This window comes from Gymnoscopelus braueri (assembly GCF_963280865.1).
Source record: "Gymnoscopelus braueri genome assembly, chromosome: 19".
In the NCBI taxonomy this organism is placed as follows: Eukaryota; Metazoa; Chordata; class Actinopteri; order Myctophiformes; family Myctophidae; genus Gymnoscopelus; species Gymnoscopelus braueri.
This window is the reverse complement of record NC_137621.1, coordinates 44,475,076-44,499,061: the sequence shown is the minus strand read 5'-3', so window position 1 is coordinate 44,499,061 and position 23,986 is coordinate 44,475,076. Positions and strand designations below refer to the sequence as shown.

The following is a 23,986-nucleotide window of genomic DNA, read 5'->3' as shown; positions in this document are numbered from 1 at the left end:
TCCTTTATTCTTCTTTTTACTGTAGACTGTTAGTGTGCGTTATTATTATCATAATTAGTGTCATTTTTTCTAATAGTTTGGAGGTAGTAAAAACACCGGTATATGTAATGCATGCCATGTGCAATAATATAGCAGTTATTATAGAGGAATAGCAGCTGCAGTTAATCAAGGACCACCGACCACCACACCATTGATGTGCGTCCAGTCTTTATGAACCAATATTCGGTATGTATGTGTGTGTGTGTGTGTGTGTGTGTGTGTGTGTGTGTGTGTGTGTGTGTGTGTGTGTGTGTGTGTGTGTGTGTGTGTGTGTGTGTGTGTGTGTGCGTGCGTGCGTGCGTGCGTGCGTGTGTGTGTGTGTATGTATGTATGGGGTGTGTGTGTGTGTGTGTGTGTATGGTGTGTGTGTGTGTGTGTGTGTGTGTGTGTGTGTGTGTGTGTGTGTGTGTGTGTGTGTGTGTGTGTGTGTGTGTGTGTGTGTGTGTTGTGTGTGTGTATGGGGTGTGTGTGTGTGTGTGTGTGTGTGTGTGTGTGTGTGTGTGTGTGTGTGTGTGTGTGTGTGTGTGTGTGTGTGTGTGTGTGTGTGTGTGGCGGGGGGGGTGTGCGTGCGTGCGTGCGTGTAAATACCAGTATTATATACCAGTATAATTATTATATAGCAGTATAATTATCATATACCAGTATAATTGTTATATGCCAGTATAATTATCGTGTACCAGTATAGTTATCATACCAGCATAATTATTATATACCAGTATAATTGTCATAAACCAGTATAGTTATCATATACCAGTATAATTATTATATACCAGTATTATATACCAGTATAATTATTATATACCAGTATAATTGAGGCTGCAAAACAAGTAAACAAAACAAAAAAATAGAATAAAAAGATTCGATCATTGATCATCCCCAACATGTTCAAAAAGGAGTAGGAAGAAGTAAAGACGTATTTACTCCTACCCCCTTCTTATTTAACATTCATAATCCATATAAACAATTACAAATATAAATCCTATGATATCTGAATGTCTACATATACTCCTGTACTCACTATATCCCATGATATCTATATATCTATTATATATATATATATATATATATATATATATATATATATATATATATATGGTCTCTGTGTGTCTATACATTATAGACTACATGGTTTGAACATGCACGGTACATCATTGTCAGCCCTAAATATTACCCTTCAACTTCTTGTTTATGCTCATAATGGCTGGTTAACCACAGGTTTTGTAGAAACGTGTAGTAGTTGTAGAAATGTTAGGCCTTAAATGTCAAATGTTCAAGCATGTTCACATCATGTCTACTTGACATTACTACAGACCACTTCGTAAATTCTGCCAAAAAACACTCTAATCTAATTGATGGTATAAACAAAGAAACATAGATACATCTAAATATATTAGATTAGTGTTTGTTCCATGCCATAACATGGTCAGTTTATGCTACTGTAACAGCATGCATTTGACATGCAACTGAAAGATTATCCGTACGTAATGATAATGTAATAATAATAACGTAATAACATCAACGATGGGGAATCCAAGCTAATAGAAACTACAGTCTTTCTCATCCTGGAAAGTTAGCATGAAATAGAAGCCATTGCTCTTGCATTATAAAAAAAAGAGCTATCCACAGCCCTCTGCTGACTGAGACACAGTCAGCAGACAAAGATTGTACCATCTTATAATGAGCATCAGTGAGGTCCAAATATATAATATATAATATAAAGAAGATACAGTGAAAATGGGTGAAGTGCTCAGTGGTTCTCAACCTTTTCAGGCTGTGACCCCCCAAAATAATCATATTTGAACTGTGGACTCCCCCACCCTGATAAGCACTTGGAATTGTAGGAGTTGAGGCATAACATTTAATTTGACTATGTTCCACCGTTACATATTGTGAAAATAGCGGCTATTTTCAAAATTTTGGCCTCTTTCTTATATTGTTTGACAATTTGGGCGATGTTTGAACAGTTTTTATAGTGTAGTTTGTTGCTTCCTTTTGATGCAGTAATGGTCTTTTTTCTTTTATTAATGTTTTATTTTATTTTTTATTGTCACTTAACTGTCATCTGGGGACACCCCAAAAACCATGAGGGGGGGTCCCGACCCACAGGTTGAGAATCACTGCCTTAAGTGGCTCTGTTTGCTGACAGTTGACACTTTTGTTGGCCTTGGACTTTTGCTTTCCTCATGGACCTATACCAGTAAAGTGACCCGTGTGATCTATGTGGTTGAACTTGACACTTACTCTGCACCTTAATCTCATGCACAACGCACTGATACTCTTCTTGCACTAATGTCATGAACAGTATATACCAGCTGCTATGCTCACACGCCTTATTTCTAAACCCTGTGTACATAATGTTTGGATAGATATGCTATGTGTCAGTGGTGGAAGAAGTACTCACGTATTTTACTTAAGTAAAATAACAATACCACAATATAAAAATACGCTGTTACAAGTGAAAGGCCCGTGTTCAAAATGTTACTTGAGTAAAAGTACAAAAGTATTGGCATCAAAATATACTTAAAGTATCAAAAGTAAAAGTACTAACATGTTGCGTTGTGAGCTTGTAGATCGGCTATTTTCAAATAGCCTGTGTATAAAATAGGACTGAAGTGGTTAATGTATGTTTTATAATATAATCATTTATATCTGCAAAGTAATTAGTAACTAAAGTTTTCAAATAATTGTAGTGGAGTAAAAGTAAAAAAATTGCCTCTGAGATGTAGTGGAGTAGAAGTAAAAGTACTGAAAATTGGAAATACTCAAGTAAAGTAAAAAATACCTCAAAATTAGTACAGCACTTGAGTAAATGTACTTTGTGTAGTTACTTTACATCACTGCTATATGTAAATATGTAGATACCTTGTCGTCTCTTTTTTGATTCCTTCTGTTTTTTCCTTCCCTTGCCCTAACCTTGCCTTTTCTTTCTCTTTTTGGAAACAATCAAAAACGATGGAGCTTGCACAAAAACAAATATCACCCACTGTTTTACACCTGTATAAACCTGTGATGTGAACGATAAAGACGATTCTGGATTCTGACTCTTTTGTGTGTGTTGTGGTGGACAGACTTGCAGGTATTAGATGAGAGACTTCAGGGAGAACTCTGTGTTTTTTCCGGGGGCCGGCGCGGCCGCAGCCGTGGACCACATCAAGCCATGCTGGTACTGGGACAAGAAAGACCTGGCGCACACCCCGTCCCAGTCCGAGGGCCTGGACCCCGCCACCGAGGCCCGCTACCGGAGGGAAGGGGCCCGCTTCATCTTCGACGTGGGCACCCGCCTGGGACTGTATCCTATACTACACCAGTGGTTCTCTAAACCTTTATCCGTGCCAAGGACCCACAAATTGATATGTATTATTTGGCTGTGGACCCCCCCCATCTGAAAAGGTTTTGTGCCAGGGACCCCCAGAAGAGAAGATGTTAAAACAAATTTCGATATTTTTCTAAACATTTCAAAAATAGCAGATGTACAAACTCGCAGCGCGGCACGAGTGTGAGCTTGTATATCTGCTATTTTTGAATAGCCAAAATATAAAATATGGATAAAGTGGTTAAAATGATTGTGATGCTATATTAACTAATTTTGCAGGGAACCTCCCCAAGAACCCCTGGGGGTCCCCGGACCCCACTTTGAGAACCAAAACATATAATATTAATCTGCATACTGCTTCCACCCTGTGTTAATTTTGACAGCAAAGTTTTATGCAGTTTTAGCCATAGTCTTTTGAATTCAATTCCTTTTAGTTTTTAGTCATATTTTAGTCATCTGAAATATTTTAGTTGACTAAATATCATAAGATTTTAGTCAACTAAATCTACAGTTGATTTAGTCTGCAAAAATGTATTTAGGTAAATCAGGCATCGTAATTCGCCTATTTCCGGAGCACGACACCTGTTCGCAGCCAAGCATAAAATGACTTGTCTTAGTTCTACTGGATCTCTTCTCTACTAGACCCCATTCTAGTTTTTATTTGTTGACAAAATTGTCAGTACATTTAATCATCATAGCTTAGTTCTTATTTAGTTTTCGTCAGTGAAAAAAGGTAGTTGACGAAAAAAAATTGTCATTGTTTTATTGGACAAAATTAACACTTCTTCCACCACTGAAATCCCGAGGGATTATTAAACTACACTTTTAGGGGCAACTATGAGTACATCAAGCATACGTAACATTTTCCATGGCACATAAATGGATATAATGACTTTCGTTGTTGTTAATAAGTGCTGGCCAACGTTTACTAAACAACGTAGGTGGAAATGGAATAATTTTCGTAGCCGATGTCTCCTGAATGTCATACCAAGCAGCAGGTTTGGCAGGCTGGAGAACTTGTCAGTTGTCTGTACACTGTAATTTTGAAAGAATGTTTATGAGCTCCTGGCAGCAGTCAGTATATATATATATATATATATATATATATATATATATATATATATATATATATATATATATAAAAAGTTCCACAGATATAAAAAACTGCTCTTCGATATTAATTGATGCAGATGAATGGAAATTATTCTGATGGTTATGCAAAAATTATTGCGATGATCTCAAATAATGGTAATTGTGACAAGCCTTAGGATGAACAGAGAAGTGCATTAGACGCCAAAAGCTCAGGTTCTGCTAAGGAGGACATTGCAAAATGGTTTAGACAGGAAAGCATTATGTTACTATACAATATGAAACCTTAACTGCTGTGGTTTAGACACTATGACACGCTGGCTACCGGCATCATTTACTTCCACCGATTCTACATGTTCCACTCCTTCAAACAGTTCCCTAGATATGTAAGTATACACATGAATATATATATATATATGTATATATCATATATGAATAGAGTTATAGATGGATGCAATAATAGGTCACAGTGTCAAAACAGTTTGTATGTATTTGCAGGTGTTTAATAACAGTTTGAATGTGTAGGTGTCTTTAACAGTGTGTGTGTGTGTGTGTGTGTGTGTGTGTGTGTGTGTGTGTGTGTGTGTGTGTGTGTGTGTGTGTAGGTGACGGGGGGATGCTGCCTCTTCCTCGCAGGTAAAGTCGAGGAGACCCCCAAGAAGTGTAAAGACATCATTAAGACGGCCCGCAGCCTGCTCAACGACGTCCAGTTTGCCCAGTTTGGAGACGATCCAAAGGTTTGTTGAAGGTCTATAGTACTCTAGAGACTCAAACATTGCCGATTTATGTTTTTGCCGGTGGGTGCTCAACTCCCCCCCAGCAATACTAAAAGTGCACAACGTGGTCCTAGTTTTAGCCATCCATCCACCCACCCATCATTTCTTCCTATCACTTTTCCACCTAAAAGTTCCTTATTGATGAGACACCATCATACTCCTTTGAGGGGCGACCTCGCCTCCCTCTGGTTGCGGTGGGGTGAACCACCTTACCGCTTATCACCACGGCTCAGTGACGTCATTCTGTAGTAATCCCCAAATGGCTTCATTTGGAGCAATACTGGTACACAGATTGTTCACATATCTGTGCTACCCAGCACCACAAACAGCAGCACGACGCACACACCAAGTTTTAACCCCTTAATGAGTAGGCTAGAGTGTTTACTGTGAGATGAAACCTTTTTGGACAGGCAATAACCTCTCTCTCTCGTATTTAATAATCAATAATAATAAGGAATTGATAATCAGACGTTGCTGATTACAGAGAGAGAGTTTGAATGACAGGAATCCGTTCAGAATTACGTGCGGTATCAGACCGGGTATCATGCATCCTGATCAATGTGCACACGTTACAAAGTATTTTAACCGTCCGACCGGCGCATTACCAGTGGGTGCTCGTCTGTCTCCCGTGGGTGCTCGAGCTCCCGGGCACCCGCGGGATCGGCACCTATGTCTTTTAACATGATTGAAAATTCCCACTCTGGGTCTTTTACTTATGGCCATTAGTGTGTTGTGTATTATAGGCCTCTCACTATTATTTCTTAATCGCCTGATCGTAATTATTTTTTGTGTAATCGTCAGAATCGTCTGTAAATAAATTAATCTGTTGAAATCTGTTGTTCTAAAATCTTCAAACATCTTCAAAAGTTGCCGAAATAGCATATAACAGAGCAGCTATTTCCAATATTTAAAAAACAAACCATTTTGGCCATAGCACATTCATTATTTTGATCATTGGTACCGGTCATTGTCAGCCATTTCTTTGTATTATGTTATTTGTATTATTATGTTTGTCATATCTGCCATATATTTTTGTTTAAAAATCCTAAAAGCCAATTATATTTATATGTTCCAAAAATGTATCGTGAAGTAAAATTTCATGATCATGACAAGCCTAGTTGTGTACAGCTGTGTGACATTACGAACAGTAAGTGTAATGTGTGTGTGTGTGTGTGTGTGCGTGTGCGTGCGTGTGCGTGTGCGTGTGCGTGTGCGTGTGCGTGTGCGTGTGCGTGTGCGCAGGAGGAGGTCATGGTGCTGGAGAGAATCCTGTTGCAGACCATCAAGTTTGACCTGCAAGTGGACCACCCCTACCAGTTCCTGCTGCGCTACGCCAAGCAGCTCAAAGGCACGAACACACACACACACACACACACACACACACACACACACACACACACACACACACACACACGCATCTTCTCTCCTGGGGGTCCCTGGCACAACATCTTTATCAAATATATATCAATTTGGGGGTACTTGACATGAAAAAGTTTGAGAACTACTGGTCTAGTCAACATCTGTTCCAAGGACTATTTTCAACTTTACTATTATCTTTTTTTGGCTGGTTCAGCAATAGCCTGGCATGGCCAGACTAATGCCACTGCATAGATATTAGTCTGGAATCTCTGTGTGGAACCTACATTTCAGAGGGGCAAATTACGGTAAACAAATGCCTCTGGTGATAAACCCGCCCCATATTTGCATACAGGGCCATGATTGGTCCCTCACAACTTCGGAGGGAGAGAAATACAATCTCTATTGAGAGGGGCCAGGCCTAATCTGCCGAGGGCAATTTCTTTTTGCAATGGCAGATTCGTCTGGAAGGCTAGTTCAGCAACACCATTGATGTGGTTTAGAAGTGTAACATGCCTGTACATAGAATGTGACCATTCAAGGAATAGACACCTATAAGAAGGGTTTGAGATTTGTCCTCGGGCTGCTGTTTTTTGGGCGGTGAAACCGCCCCTATAAGTGAGGTTTGGAAAAATGTACAAATATCCTGCGCTGTGAAACCGCCCCTATAAGTGAGGTTTGGAAATTTGTACAATTATCCTGCACCGTGATTGGCCAATCACAATCTATTCAGGCCTGTGATTGGCCAGTGTCACATGACACATGTGCATAGCCCTATATAAGAAACCATAACTTGAAAAAAAACCATAAATTTGTTTTTTTCAAGTTATGGTTTCGTCCATCATAAAGAGTGTTTCAATAAATGTATTTATCTTTTGTACATGATTGGTTGACTCCATTCAGTATTGTGATTAGCTAGCAAGACACCGCCCACTTCACACAGGGTGTGTTTTTTTTGTTAATACTCAATTATTCTTCACGCTTCACCCTGAGTGGAGTAACATTCAGTTTTTCCATAATAGGATTCTCTGTAAACTCTAGGTTTCTGTAATACTCAGACCACCCCGTTTATCATCACCAATCATGCCACGTTCAAAGTCACTTTAATCACCTTCCTAAATGCATTGAGTTGCTACCATGTGATTGGCTGCTTCGAAATGTGTGTTAACAGTTGGACAAGTGGACAAGTGTACCTGATAAAGTGGCCTGTGTGTGTGTGTGTGTGTGGGGGGGGGGGGGTGGTATGTGGAGAGAGGTGGCTATAATCTTAATTTTGCCAAACTATTTCAAGGTGGCCCGATGCCGTGAGGGAACAACATACAGATACACAGCTGAACCAAATGTCGTTTGTCACATACCGAGGTGCTAACACAAAAATACCACATAGGCACCAAACATCACACTACACAGGAAAGGCACCCTGCAACACAGGAAATAAAAGTACAACGCACTAACAGGGCATGTCTGTGGCATGGTGTGACTGCTGCCAGCCGGAGTTTCATGTGCAGTGTGCAGAGATGGAAGAAGTGCTCAAATGTTTTACTGAAAAGTGTCAATACCACCGTCAATGTTCATTTATAGTCCAATATTGTACTGAGTCCTGGCAATAAGTGTACAGTAGCAGCATTGTAGTGGGGATTTTTTAACTGGTGGGACGCTATTTTAATGACGCACATACATTTTACTTATGTTTACGAGTGCACAAATAATAGGAAACATGTTTGTATGGCTAGTTTCTACCTTGCAGACGTCACCTCTATGATTTGAATCCATCAGCCACTGTTATCCAAACCTTCTCTTTGGACTGCTTCAGGACATTGACAGTATGCCTACAACTACAGTACTTAACCCATTTAATCCGGGAACACATATTATGTGTCATTTGAGATTTGAGCTATAACCATTATTTTATACTTTGGCTATTCAAAAATAGCAGATAATACAAGTTCGTAGCGCGGCACCTACTGGATCCTTTCTCCCTCCCTAAAATTTTGTCTGGTCGACAAATAATTGTCAATACATAGTTTTAGTCAAGCCTATAGTTGTGTATAGCTGTGACTTTTCCGCACAGAGACAAGAAATAAGACTATAAAAGAGTTAGAAAGAGTTGATATGTGAATGCATGGCTGGTCTCGCTAGTGTGGCAAATGAGTATTCAAACAGTTTAAGATAATTCAGAATCAATGTAATATTTGTGACAACAACACTAAAGCTGGTTGCCGCGTACTCTGTTAGTGAGTGTATGCAATACCCACTGGAAAGGAAGTGGGTATATGGCATGTACCTTCATATCCTGGCCTCCACTACCCCACCACTGTGTGTGTGTGTGTGTGTGTGTGTGTGTGTGTGTGTGTGTGTGTGTGTGTGTGTGTGTGTGTGTGTGTGTGTGTGTGTGTGTGTGTGTGTGTGTGTGTGTGTGTGTGTGTGTGTGTGTGTGTGTGTGTCATCATAGGTATAGATTTCTATGACAAACATGCACTCCATAAATGGTGCCTCTTAAAGAAACCAGTTGTTGGTGGTTGCAATTTAGAGCATGTTATTTAGACAGATGCCAGGTCCATTTGTCGACCTGGCAACCTATAGTTTGTATAGTTTAAATGTACGGATTAAAAAAGAAAATACTATACTGTTTAGACTGATGCTACAGTAGGTTCTTGGTTTATCTATGGTCCTAGATTAGAGGCACTATACTGTCTCTATGCATTTGATGTATGTGTTTACCTTGCTTACTGTAAATCTCTCTGGAATAAAGAGTGTCTGCTAAATGCCTAAATTGTAAATTGTGTCCATTTCAGGTGACAAGAACAAGGTGCAGAAGCTTGTCCAGATGGCGTGGACCTTCGTGAATGACAGGTGAGTCCATTCTTTACAAGCTCGCCGCAATGCAATGCAACACGTAGTGAGCTTATAGACCAGCTATTTTTGCCATCTTTGGAGAGTTCTGGCATTGATTAAACGAAGGACATTTTTATGATTATCTAAAATGTTTTGTCAATAACGGTGTTAATTTCCTAAACTGTGATGAAAAATGTTCGTCGACAACCTTTATTCACTGATGAAAACTACATACAACTATGACTAAATATATTGACAATTTTGTCAACAAATAAAAACTAGGCAAAAGTGTTTGTGGAGAAGAGATCCAGTAAAACTAAGACAATGCTTGGTTGTGCGTGGGTGTCACACTGCAAAATTAGCTGATCTACAAGCTCACAACGTGTCGGTGACAGCTTGTAGACAGCTAAATGTAAATCAGGCATTACGATGCCATCAAGGCCTGCCGAAATTCATCTAGTCCAATAATCAACTGTAGATTTAGTCGAAATTATCCTAAAAGTACAACATTTCAGATGACTAAAATACCGGTATACTAAAACTAAATGCAACTTTATTCAAAAGACTATGACTAAAAACGAAATCAAAAAGTTCATAATTAACACTCAATAGTAGTTTTCGTTGGGTGTAGTCAGTGGTGGTAAAAGTACTCAAATGTTTTACTTAAGTAAAAGTATCAATACTGCAATGTAGACATATAAGTAAAAGTCAGAAATTCTGAATTTACTTGAGTAAAAGTACAAAAGTATTGGTATCAAAGCTCACAATGCGTCGCGGTGCAACACATTATGAGCTTGTAGATCTGCTATTTTCAAATGACTGAACTGTATTTAGGGCTGAAATGGGTAATGTATGTTTTGTAATAATAATCTAAATCTACAAAGTAACTAGTAACTAAAGCTTTCAAATAATTGCAATGGAGTAAAAGTACAATATTTGCCTCTGAGATGTAGTGGAGTAGAAGTAAAAGTACTGCAAATTGGAAATACTTAGTTACTTTACACCACTGGGTTTAGTTAACTGTATTAATCCTCCATGCATCCCGCGTGCAGCCTGTGCACCATGCTGTCCCTGCAGTGGGAGCCAGAGATCATCGCGGTGGCCGTCATGTACCTGGCCGGGCGCCTTTGCAAGTTTGACATCCAGGAGTGGACGGCCAAGCAGTCGTCCCGCCGCTGGTGGGAGCAGTTCGTCCAGGATGTGCCCGTGGAGGTGCTGGAAGGTAAGGGCTAGGTAGGGTTGCCAACCGTCCCCTGGAAATAAGGAATCGTCCCTTGTTTGGAAACTAAAAGACATGTGTCCCTGATTGAACTGCAGTGGTGGAAAGTAACTAAGTACATTTACTTAAGAACTGTACTTAAGTACAATTTTGAGGTATTTGTACTTTACTTGAGTATTTCCAATTTCTAATGCTTTTACATCTACTCCACTACATCTCAGAGGCAAATATTGTGCTTTTACTCCACTACATTTATTTGAAAACTTAAGTTACTAGTTACTTTTAACTCTCTCAGTGCCACGCCCCGAGATATCCCGAGTTTTCCCGAGTACCCTCCGTGCCAGCACGAGAAATCCCAAATTTTTACTTTTGACTGTGGTCGCGCTATACTGTTTATTTTTCATGATCACTTTCGCTTCCAGACTCATTGGGTTCCGGTTTCATGACGCAGATTCCGTTTCCGGTTCAAATTTTTTTCCCGCGATCATTTTTGGCCAGAATAGGGAAAGTCACGTTTTTTCACACGGTATAAAAAACAAACGGAGAGGTCCACGTCTACTCTCTTTGGTCTGGGTGACGATCAGTCATCGTAGTCGTGTATCACATCGTAATTTAGCCCGATCAACAATTGTCAAAAATGTCAACATCCGGTTATGACCGGATGTGACGTGAGCCTGTTTGGGAGGGGGCGAGTGAGCCAGCGAGGTCATCAATGTGTCGATTTGTTGCTCTCTACTGGTAGAACTGTATTATGGGTTTAAAAACCCAATCAGATCATTTATTTGAATGAAAAATTACAAAATTAAAAAATAAAATAAAACGCAAATTGCTGGCACTGGGGTAGTACTTTATGAAAATACTCTTGAAACTGAAAGAGTTAAGATATAAATTATGATATTATGAAACATACATTAACCACTATTTGAAAATAGCCGATCTACAATCTTGTAGATCTGCTATTTTCAAATATTTTAGTACTTTTACTTTTGGTACTTTAAGTACATTTTGATGCCAATACTTTTGTACTTTTACTCAAGTACATTTTTAATTCTGGTCTTTTACTTGTAACAAAGTATTTCTATAATGCAGTATTGATACTTTTACTTAAGTAAAACATTTGAGTACTTCTTCCACCACTGCACACATCTTACAAGTTCAAACAGCTCATATACATACTGCATACTATAACTCAGGCTGTTAACCACCTCTAGACTTAGTAAACTCGACCTGAGTTGTCTCTGTACTTTTTTCTGTCTACACCAAATCGCCGATCTAGATGTGCTATTTTGGGCTAATGTTTCTAGAATGCAGAAAATGGATGCTGGGGTTCAAGTAGTAAATATATAGTATACATAAACTGTGCATACAGTGAGATCTTGTCTTTTTCTGAGCATCCCTTGAATATCCGCTAGTTGACAACCCTAGGGTTAGGGCTGGGCGATATGTCTTCAAATCAATATCATGATTATTTCAAGCTTTTGCCTTGGTTATGATTAATGAACGATTATAAAAAAATGCAGAAAATAGTTGGCCTAATGGCTCAGATCGGTTATTTAACAGTTTTTCACGCCACCACTACACTTAACCTAATTACTGTATAATACAAATGGTTAAGTGGTTAATCAGACTAATCGATTTATTTGATTATTAAAAAAAAAAAAGTTTTCCCGTGTCGATTTGTTGATATATAAGAAATAGAAAATAATATATATCACAAAAAACCCTGCTTCTCAATTAATCAATTAACATGCGGAATGAGGAAGATTAAGTGGGTTGTTGGCTCTAAATGTCAGATTCAATATATGTTCGGTTAATTGCCCAGCCCTAGTGAGGGGGAAGGGTGTTTGGCATGTGTGGGTGTAGATCAGCTATTTTCTTCTTCAGCAGGGAGGGGGGACTCTTGCTCTGTGAAGCAAGAGGATGTGGAGCTGGTGGTGACGTCGTTGTTGTTTTTAGTCTCGGAAAAAAACAATGTAGCACCACAGATATGTGCTTTAAATGTGGATCATTTGCATCATGACTCAATCTCTTCAGCAGCCGTATGTGTCGTTGTGGTCCATGTTGTTCATTTGGAGTTGTGTGTCCAATCCACTCGTTCTCCTCCTGGGCCTGTTGTTTTCAGAGGCTCGTCTCTCAAATGAAATTGCATTTCTTAAAGTCTTTGAACAGCTTTAAAAGATCTGTTGAATAATTGGTTGACGGGCGAGTTAGAATAGAGCAAAGGGGCTCCATGTTGGACTGGATTGTTGGACCCTGTTTGTGTGGCTGGTATCGATGTGTTTTAATCTGATGTTCTGTTTAATTATTTATTTCTTGTACATTTGACATTTGATGATTGTTTTTGTTGCTTGAATGATATTATTAAGGTATTAATAGAATATCACATTGTTGTGTCAGTTAAATACTTTAATTTTGTTTTATTTATTTTGGGACCTTGTGACTTTTCTAGCGCTATCCTGATCATTCTATTGAACTACGCACCTTGGTGAATTGTTTTAGAATTAGAATTTATCAAATCGCAGGAAATAAAATCTAGGCCTGCAATTGCTGATTATTTTCTTTGGGATTATTCTATCGATTACTCTTGATTAATTGAATAATTGAGAAGTGTGTTTCCATGAATCAAAGTGAGTCTTTTTATATATATATAATTTTGCTATTTTATTTTATTATTTTATTGAACCACTTTCGCAGAAAATAGCGTATTTTTTTCTCACAACACTCACAACGCGTCGCACTTCGACGCGTTGTGAGCATTGTGGATTAATGTAGAACGAAAACTGTATAGAGCCCTGAGACACTCAACAACACATTTAAGTTGTTAATAATTGTTATAATCAATTAAATTGATCAGTTTGATTAACCGCTACCCCTACTCTGCTCCCACTTCCCGCAGACATCTGCCACCAGATCCTTGACCTGTACTCCCAGGGCAAGCAGCAGATGCCGCAGGGCGCCGGCGCACTAACGGCGGGCGGGCTCGGCGGGGACAAACCTCCGTCGGCCACGCCCCCCGCTGCCCAGCAGCAGCAGCAGCAACCCGCCCAGGCCCAGGTTCAGACCCCCGCACCCCCCGCTCCCGCCCCCACCGTCGTGGCCCCTCCCCCTGCCCCGCCCCTGACCAAGAAGCCCTCTCCGCAGACCAGCCCGCCAAGACCAGCGCTCAAACGGACCCACGTGAGTGGAACGCACTCACGCACACACTCGCGCACTCTCACACACACACACGCGCGCACGCACGCACGCACGCACGCACGCACGCACGCACGCACGCACGCACGCACGCACGCACGCACGCACGCACGCACGCACGCACGCACGCACGCACGCACGCACGCACGCACGCACGCACGCACGCACGCACGCACGCACGCACACACACACACACACACACACACACACACACACACACACACACACACACACACACACACACACACACACACACACACACACACACAGGTTACAGTGGTTAAACTGATTTTAATGCTATATTAACTCATTCTGCTTGGGACCCCCTGGAACCCCCTCAAGGACCCCTGGGGGTCCCCGGACCCCACTTTGAGAACCACTGCATTATAATATTGTGGAAGCCATTTCGTTTTTAGATATTATAGCCCTGCACAGATGCTGTAATTGTTTGAATGTTTATCACGTATGAAGATGATACAAAATGCGGTGTTTTTGCCTACACTAATGTGTTGCATATACCGTATCCAGAAAGAACATTCAATTCCGTTGAAAGCGCTGTGCAACAAGGCCATTATAATTATAGTAGGCCTTACTGTGCCTTTCTGTGAGAAGACAGGCACTGCTCTGTCTCCAAAACATTTGTAACTTGTCAAAGTAATATGTTTCGTTTGAGTGTGTGCTATTTGTGAATGTGTTGGCTATCTCACTCTGACATCAGTTTCCTGTCCTTTTAGCCATCTCCCAAAGAAGACAGCAAGACCTCTGGTAAGCCAATTCAATTACATTTGTATTATAAAAAAATAATAATAATGCAATGACATTGTATTGTAGTGCCAAATCACAACAAGTTGTCTCAAGACACTTTACATATAGAGCAGAGACCCGACATTGTCCACAACCCTTCTTGGTTATTATTAGATAGGTGTGCAACGGTTAATCGAACTAATCCATGTAATTGATTATAAAACATAATTGATAATTTATTAAATTGTATTATTATTTATTTATTTTAAAATCATTTTTCAGACCTTCTTAAAATATGGAGTTATGAGGTTTCTGCCCGACGGCAACGATATGTACAGACTATCAACAGTGTATATGATTTGGAGGCTGATATATATTATGTATTTGTCTTCATTTGCTGCTCCTCGTCTTGTCTTCTTTCTCTTGTCCAGAACTCGTCGGCTCCAAGATCCCCCGACTAGAGCCTCCCATGCCTCCCCTGCCCGTCACACTGCCCTCTGCAGGTCAGTGCTCTCCACTGCACTGTAACGCTATACAACAGGGGTTCCCAAACAATGGGTTTGGGGAAAACAATACAAAACAACAAATGAAAAACGGATTCCATAAAGTAAACAAATGGCAGATCTACAAGCTCACAACACTTTGCATCATGACACGTGAGCTTGTAGATATTGTGGAAAATAGCAGATTGACAAGCAGATCGGCTAGCTTACGCACATTGCATTGCGATGCGTTGTAAGCTTGTCGATCTGCTATTTTCAAAGCTATCCCCACAAGAACAGAAAACATAAAATACACTAGTATAGAGCAGAGGTTGTGGGTTCGAATCCACCTTGGTGCATCCGGCTTTGCGACGCGTTGTGAGCTTGTCGATCTGCTATTTTCTGCTAAACCTTTCCCCACAATACGGAGGCTGGGGTTTAATATCTATGATATCTATCTCCACGTTTCCTGATTTTATTTCAGGCCAGTTTTGAAATAAACCAGTGATTCACATTCCACATGTAAAATGCAAAACACAAAACAAATCAAATCAGTGCATCATCTCCCTGTTGTTTATCTACAGATCGCAAAGCTCCTCCTTCCTACCCCCCGGCCCCCCTCCCCGGAGACCCAGAGCCCTCCCCCAATCCACCGGACGCCTCCTCCAAGGTCAGTGGTTCAAAGTAACTGAGTACATTGATCAAGTATTGTACTTAAGTACACATTTTGAGGCACATTGGTATAAATATTATATATAATTATATATAATGTCTGAAATGACCAAATCTACCTACCGATTATGTCATTGGTAGGCAGGTTTCTGAACTGTCCACAGCCCACCAATGAGACACAGAGTTGACCGGACAGAATAATGTTGCCATTTTATAGTGAGCATCAGTGAGGACCAATTATATGAAGATAAGGTTGAAAATGGGTGAAGTGCTCCTTCACGAATTAAACTAACTAATTGTGTCTTTCCTCCCGCCTCTGTCCAAGGTGTCCGTCCTGGCTCCGCCTCTCCAGCACCAGCCCCCTCCGTTGCCCCACCGGCCTCCCCCTCCACCTCCTCAGCCCCCCCAGGTAGGCCCCCCTCCCGTCACAATTATTACCTAACCGCCTGATCGCAATAGGCTCTATGCACAGCAGCCATATTGGAAGGAAATTGGGCCTCTTCCTTACTTCCTTCACAGGTGTTAACTTACCAATGACGCAGGTGTTACCAATGATACTAATGAAGGCTCTGTTCCATTTCGTGTAGCACATTGGTTCTCACTCTTTCAAATTTCAAGGACCCCCGTAACTCTGAGAGTGTACAAATGGAACCAAATGGACCCGTAACCATTTGTACACTCTCAGTTACACACCTGTAAGGGGCCATTTGGAAACCCCTCAAGGAACCATGAGGGTCCCTGGACCACACTTTGAGACCCACTGGTGTAGGAGAGTGTTTCCAGTGAGCCAACATGCACAATACCCTGACTCTGTTTGACCTGAATGGAACAGAGCCTTTATTAGTATCATTGGCAACACCTGTGAATGTCTTATACAGTATGGCTGTTATGCATGGAGCTTATTGTAATTTTTTGTCGTTATCGTTCCCATTCGCCTGTATAAATGCATGTGTTGAAAAAAAAAGAAAGAAAGAGACGATCTTACAAGCCCCGATCTGCAAATTTTTGTATCATTATTATTATAATTTTTTTATATGAAAGCATTCTTTTGTCTACAAAGCCTAAAAGGCGAACATAAATGTAATATCTTATTATACATTCCAATGTTCAATGCCAAGAAACACCATTAAATCGTTAACAGGGTATTTCACTTCAATTCAGGTGCAGTAAGTGATATTTTTTGTTAAAATAATTGTTAAATGGCTATATTCTGATAGTGATCTTTGCTATAGTGTTTGTGCAGTAAAAGCGGTCTCCAGCTCTTTAGTAAACAGAAAATACAAAATGTTTCAGTCATGAGTAGGGCTTGGTATCGTAATTTAGTTTTTTTACCGACTTAATTCGTCGATTTCGATACCTGTTCCTGAACGCTACTTTTTCCGATGTGTGTATACTGTATATGAATAGAAATAAGTGCAGTGATTAGGTTTCTTTACCGAGTAGTATTGATACTGTCATTTAGATCAGGGGTTCCCAAAGTTGGGGTCGCGACCCCACTTGGGGTCGCGGGAGACTGACGGTGGGGTCACGAAATTATTTTGGGTCATAAAAAAAAAAAAATATATATATATATATATATATTTTTTTTTTAATTCAACAGAATGGATGAAATACAACCTAAAATGATTACAAATAGTACATTTTACCATTTTAATACATTTCAAATGCGCACCGAATGTGCAAGTTTATGTGCATAAATTACCTCCAGGTTTAGGTGGGGTCGCGAGTCAATGGCCGCCTTATTTTGGGGTCGCGGGCTGAAAAGTTTGGGAACCCATGATTTAGATGGCAAGAAAGTATCGAAATTCAACACCAAGCCCTAGTCGTGAAGATATGCATTTTATTTTATTCCATGGACAATCACCAGCAGGCCGCCACCAACAGCTACATCATGGGCATCCCCACCGACAGCTCCTACATGTCGGGCGAGGGCTACCAGAGCCTGCAGTCCATGATGAAGACCGCCGTGCCCCCCCAGGTAGGCCCCCCCCCCCCCCCCTCGCCCGAAAATACATTATTTGATTTCAAACCAAAAATCCTCACACTTAAGCCAGTGTTTCAGTGATTACCGTCCCCTGTGTCAATGTTTGCACCCGTGCTTACGGTTGCCTATACCCAGTGGTGTAAAGTAACTAAGTACATTTACTCAGGTACTGTACTTAAAGGGGTAGTTCACCCCCAAAATAACTTTTTTTCTATTGATTACTGACCATCTGGAGCCTTGAATTCATAGATATTTTTTTGTTTTTGTCACATTCCTAAGCCAATAATTTGATTATAATAAATGTGTCCCCATTGATTCCGGAATCAATGGGGCTAAATTTATTATAATCAAATAATAAAGGAAGGAATGCGACAAAAACTAAAAAATATCCATGAATTCAAGGCTCCATGGGGTGAGTAATCAATAGAAAAAAAGTTATTTGGGGGGTGAACTACCCCTTTAAGTACAATTTTAGGTACTTTTTAGGTACTTACTGGAGAATTTACAATTTTCTACTCCACTACATCTCAGAGGCAAATATTGTACTTTTACTCCACTACAATTATTATAAAACTTTAGTTACTAGTTACTTTATAGATTTTGATTATTATTACAAAACATACATTAACCACTTTAGCCTTATATACATTTTGGCCATTTGAAAATAGCAGATCTACAGGCTCACAATGCGTCACGATGTGACGCATTGTGATCTGCTATTGTAGATCTGCTATTTTCAAAAGATTTTTATACATTTGACAACTTGAAATGGCACATTCTGCATAATGAGTACTTTTACTTTGATGGCAATACTTTTATTCTTTTACTCAAGTGAATTTTTTATTCCAGACTTTTACTTGTAACAGAGTATTTCTATATTGCAGTATTGCTACTTTCACTTAAATAAAAATGTTTAGAACTTTTTCCACCACTGCCTATACCCCATAATGTCATAATCATCTCGTCCCTACAACCCCGCCAGGCCTACGCGGTGCCGCTGGGCTACCACGGCCACGCCTACCCGCCCGCCGCGCTGCCGCCGCCCTTGCCTCCGGTGCCGCCGGCCGTGTCGTCCTACCACCCTCCACCCCTGCCGCCGTCGTCCGTCTACGCCCACGCCCACGCACATGCCCACGCCCACGCCCACCAGCTGCCTCCCTACGCCCACGGCTACGCCATGCCGCCCCCGTCGCACATAGTGAGCATGGCGCACGCCGCCGAGTACGGCCACGGCCTGGGCGGCTACCCGCCGCCGCCCCCCTCGGTCGGCCAGGGCCAGGTGGTGGTGCCCCATCATCCTCCGCTGCCGCCTCCCGGCATGCCGCCCATGAGTGGCATGCCTCGGGGGGGCTCCTGGATGAGGTGATGATGACACACACACACACACACACACACACACACACACACACACACACACACACACACACACACACACACACACACACACACACACACACACACACACACACACACACACACACACACACACACACACACATAGTAAGGAGAGGGGCTGCCTAACACGTTTCACCAGTCACATTATATAGGGCACCGGGGTCCCAAACAGTGGTTCGGGGACCCCGTTTGTGGGGTCGCGGATGCATTTTTATGGGCCCCGGACAACCACTGCCCTATAGCTACTTTTTTTTTTTTTTTTCGGGAACACTTCCCTGATATCTGTTGAATTTTTTTATACCGTTTCATTTTTTATTTTAGAGAAGACAACATTTTAACAGAAAATGTAATGTTCTACACGTCAGTTTTTTTTACATTTTGCTCAGGTTTTTTTTTTGTATTGTTTTTAATATACTGCTGTACTCCTTATTTCAATATAAAGAGTTTGTATTTAAATTTTGTGCGATTGCACCATCTAGCTGAGAATGAGAGTGTGTTTTTCTCTTTTTTGTCTGATTGCTCCATGTACAGCATGATGTATTCTACATCGTACAACAGTGTATGCATAAAGGATAGCTCTCCGAGCTAATTGCAAGAAAGGCTTGCAGGAGAGAGTAGCCTTAGAATGGCTGATATTCCATGCATTGCATGTATTCCATAACACAGACCACATTGACGGCATCACTGAACAGAACATACAGTATGAAAACATCCTTCAGAGAGTATGGGACACAACCACTGAATTAACAGGTGTCATTCATTTCCCCGACATCACACTTAAGACCTGAGAGATACAGTGTTGTACTAAACACATTTTCTGCCACTACTTTCAAATGGATATGAAACTAGATGATAGCAGCTGACCCCCCAAGTCACAGCAATCATAGTTATTGGGTGAGTGCACACGCAGCGCTACATATTACAATGCAGCCGAGATGAATCCCTCCACGAAAAAGCATCAAGTGTTCTATAGCTGTGTTATGGTTTACATGCAATGTATGGAATATCAACCATTCAACGGCTACAGAGAGGGAAGCTGGCCGTTTTGGAGTAGAGACCACTTTGTTTGAAATGGTCTTTTATTTATAGCTCATTTAGAATGTCAAGCCCATTTCCTACTTGTTTTGGTTTGATTTACAGGCAAGACCAGTAACAATGATAAGTGCAATTTTTCCCTTAAGGGCAGTTCATACAGAGCACTATAACTATGACGATAGCTATACAATTATAGTTTAAAAAAAATGTTTCTTTAAAGTGGATGGCAGCATTCATACCACAACTATACAATGGTGAACGATAGTTAGTATAGATATCGTTATAGTTATAGTTATCATAGTTATAGTATCACAATGGAAACACATTTTCCAAGGTTTTAAAGACAAAAATAATACCATATAATTTTTTTTACATTATTACATACATATTTTTTACATGAATGTTATATTGTTAATAAAATCTTAAATGTTTTGCCAATTACTTGGGGGCCCAATTGCTATATCCTCGCGGCCCACCAGTAGGCCCCGGCCCACAGGTTGGGAACGGCTGCATTAACCTATTAAGACCGGGAACGCATCTATGTGTCATTTTTCGATTTCTTTGGCTATTCAAAAATAGCAGATATACAAGCTTATAGATTTTTTTGCTAGATTTTTTTTTAATCGTGAAAATTTGTGAAAATCTTTGAATATATATATATTTTTAAAGCTAACATTTGTAACTAAAAATCTTTGGTTCTGGGGATTCTACAAATGCCTTTTTAAATCTCTAACAGTTTTTTATTTTTTCACTTGTTTAAAAAAAATGTTGCTATAATATCAGTGGTTCTTAAAACCTTTTTCATGTCACCCAAAATTATATGTATTTGGCAGCGGACCCCCATCTCAAAATAAAATATATATATATTCAAAGATTTGCACATATTTTCACAAAAATAGCAGATCTACAAGCTCATAGAGTGCCGCGCTATGAGCTTGTAGATCTGCTATTTTTGAATAGCCCAAAGAAATCTAACATGACACAGATGCGTTCCCGGTCTTAATGGGTTAAGACCTGAGGCCGATTCCACAACTGCCTTCTAAATCAGTAGTTCTCAAACTTTTTCCTGCCGAGGACCCCAAAACACTTTCAAGAATTTAAAAAAATGTTTAAAAAAATGCAGATGTACAAGTTCTCAACTCCTCGTTGTGGTTTAGAACCACTGTTCTAAATCCTCCTTTTCTGAAAAACGTATGTTGCTATATAGCCTATCGCTAAAATCCAAAATGACACAGATTCTTTTCCGGTTTTAATGGGTTATAGGGAATTGATTATGTTCATTACTGTTTTGCTTGTTGGCATCCCTGGAAATGTTTGTCTCAAAAGCATTCCCTGAGTTGAAAAGCATCAAGTTCAACACCAAACTGCTCGCATGTAAAGTATTTTTTATAGATATCGTCGATGTTACATTTTTTACTTTTATATTTGATGCATGTATAGTTATTATACCTTCATAAGCCTCTTGTCTTTATTATTTAATGTTACTTATGCCTTGCATTAGGCTAAACACCTTTTCCTACCATTTGGTTAGAGTTTTGTACAGTTTTTTTTGTTTCTTTTCTCTTTTAATCACGTGCTGTTTTGTGGTTGACTGGCTGGATTTTGTAAAGTATTTCTTTTGTACACAAACAACTTTAGCATAATGGTTCTCCACAGTATTGTGTAATACCAAAGGTGTTCCACTAGGGCGCACTCTAATGTTATGAATAAACGTTAATAGCTAAACTGTCCAGTTTCCAGTAATTGCGATTTTACTGTTTTTAATGCTTATCCTAAAATATGGATGCCTTCACAAGGCTGTGTGTGTGTGTGTGTGTGTGTGTGTGTGTGTGTGTGTGTGTGTGTGTGTGTGTGTGTGTGTGTGTGTGTGTGTGTGTGTGTGTGTGTGTGTGTGTGTGTGTGTGTGTGTGTGTGTGTGTGTGTGTGTGTGTGTGTGTGTGTGTGTGTGTGTGCGTGCGCGCGCGCGTGCGTGCGTGTGCGCATGCGTGCGTGCTGGAATCATACTTGCGTGAGTGCTTAACAGACAGTAGCGCTATGAACAAAACAATATCTATCAAGGTGCAATACTGCCCTCTTGTGTCTAAAAGGTGGAAAGGAAATGGTGCTGGTGCCATGCATGGGATAACATGGCCTTGCTGATGAAAATATGCAAAGAGGCTGATATAACAAAAAACTGGTAATGATAATAGTAATGTGTGTGTGTGTGTGTGTGTGTGTGTGTGTGTGTGTGTGTGTGTGTGTGTGTGTGTGTGTGTGTGTGTGTATATATATATACACATATGTATGTATGTATGTATGTATGTGTGTATATATATACATACATACATACATACATACATACATACATACATACATACATACATACATGTTTTCTTCCAGAGATTTACAGGCAAGATTTGCAGAACGGTAACCTACCAAAGTCAGATGTCAAAGTTGCAGGACCCATGCTCAGGTGCCAGTCACACACCTGTGACTGGCACACACCTGCCTGCAAATGGTACCATGGCTGACATCAAATAATGCGTAATCTGCGTAACGGAACACAGCTCACTTGCCCTATTGCACAGGCCTTATCCTGAAGTACACTGTAGTAGTAAAGTATTGGTATCAAAATGTAGGCTACTCAAAGACCCCATGGAGACTTTAATTCATAGATATGTTTTTGTCATATTCCTCAGCCGATATTTTGGTGACCGGCAGTGTCTACCTGCCCTGGTCATCAAATTATTGGTTTAGGAATGAGGCATAAATGACACTTTGCATTTCTGCACTGTATTACTGTCAGTTTTTCATTAACAATACAAGAACTAGGTCTACACACACACACACACACACACACACACACACACACACACACACACACACACACACACACACACACACACACACACACACACACACACACACACACACACACACACACACACACACACACACACACACACAGCAACAACAGCTACTGTAGCTGTGGTTGATGATTAGGAGCTCGTGCAATAAAGGAAGCAGTCACATGATGTCAGTGTTGTCCACAAAATGAAAGCCTTCCCATACACACAAAGTAGCCCCAAATCTCTCTTGAACCCTGGTCTCTTGCTCAACTACTTTTATTTTTTATTTTTTACCACTGATCCAATAGAGCCTGCCTGCTTGCTTGCTCAGGGGAGAAATGTATTTATTTAGAGGTACCTTTACTAGTCTAAAAATGTTGTCATATTACATGGCACTGATTAATATCACAGCAATGGAGGGACAACAATGTTATATATCCCACAAGCTGAGGATTTGTCAACACCAGAGCAATCAGAAATACATGTATGTAGATCCAAAGCGCTTATCTTTTGTGTAACAATAGGTTTATATCACCCCCACAACGGTGACGTTTGACCAGTTCAATATCCAAGTATCTGAGAGAAGAAACATTATCAGATGTTTGTGTAAAATGCACTGCCATTGGGCTTCTATTTGTCTTCTGTTTCATGGTTTACAAATAGTGGTTCTTTCTGTTGGAGGCCTGGGCATTTGAGCATATAGATCGGATACAGGAAGGGTTAGAGCTGACCCTAACCTAAACAGTCTGGGTACCTCTAGCAATTATTTTCCTAAATGTAAAAAAATAAAATAATAATAATTGGTAAAATGGTCTTAAAGGGATAGTTCACCCCAAAAAATATTTGTTTTCTATCGATTAGTCACCCCATGGAGACTTGAATTCATGGATATTTTTTGTTTTTTGTCGCATTCTTAAGCCAATAATTTGATGACCAGTGGGACCGGTAGGCAGCGGTTCCGGTAGGAGACACAAAGGAGACTCTTTGTGTCTCCTACCGGAACCGCTGCCGGTCATCAAATTATTGG

General features: G+C 40.4%; 1 protein-coding gene across 2 annotated transcripts; it reads left to right on the top strand.

Annotated features, from left to right (window-relative positions):
* On the top strand, positions 1-20,927 carry LOC308074468 (cyclin-K-like). 2 transcript variants are annotated; one of them, XM_080413911.1, is made up of 14 exons: positions 1-225; positions 3,108-3,328; positions 4,746-4,827; positions 5,047-5,178; positions 6,460-6,565; positions 9,369-9,426; positions 10,461-10,630; positions 13,524-13,804; positions 14,554-14,584; positions 14,995-15,066; positions 15,630-15,715; positions 16,043-16,126; positions 17,588-17,695; positions 18,684-20,927. In XM_080413911.1, the coding sequence occupies exons 2-14, from the start codon at positions 3,123-3,125 to the stop codon at positions 19,065-19,067; spliced, it is 1,800 nt and encodes a 599-aa protein (XP_080270037.1). In that variant the 5' UTR covers positions 1-225; positions 3,108-3,122; the 3' UTR covers positions 19,068-20,927. The 2 variants fall into 2 exon arrangements, with proteins under 2 accessions (XP_080270037.1, XP_080270036.1); XM_080413910.1 differs by having other exon boundaries at positions 17,585-17,695.
* Positions 20,928-23,986: the final 3,059 nt, after the last annotated feature.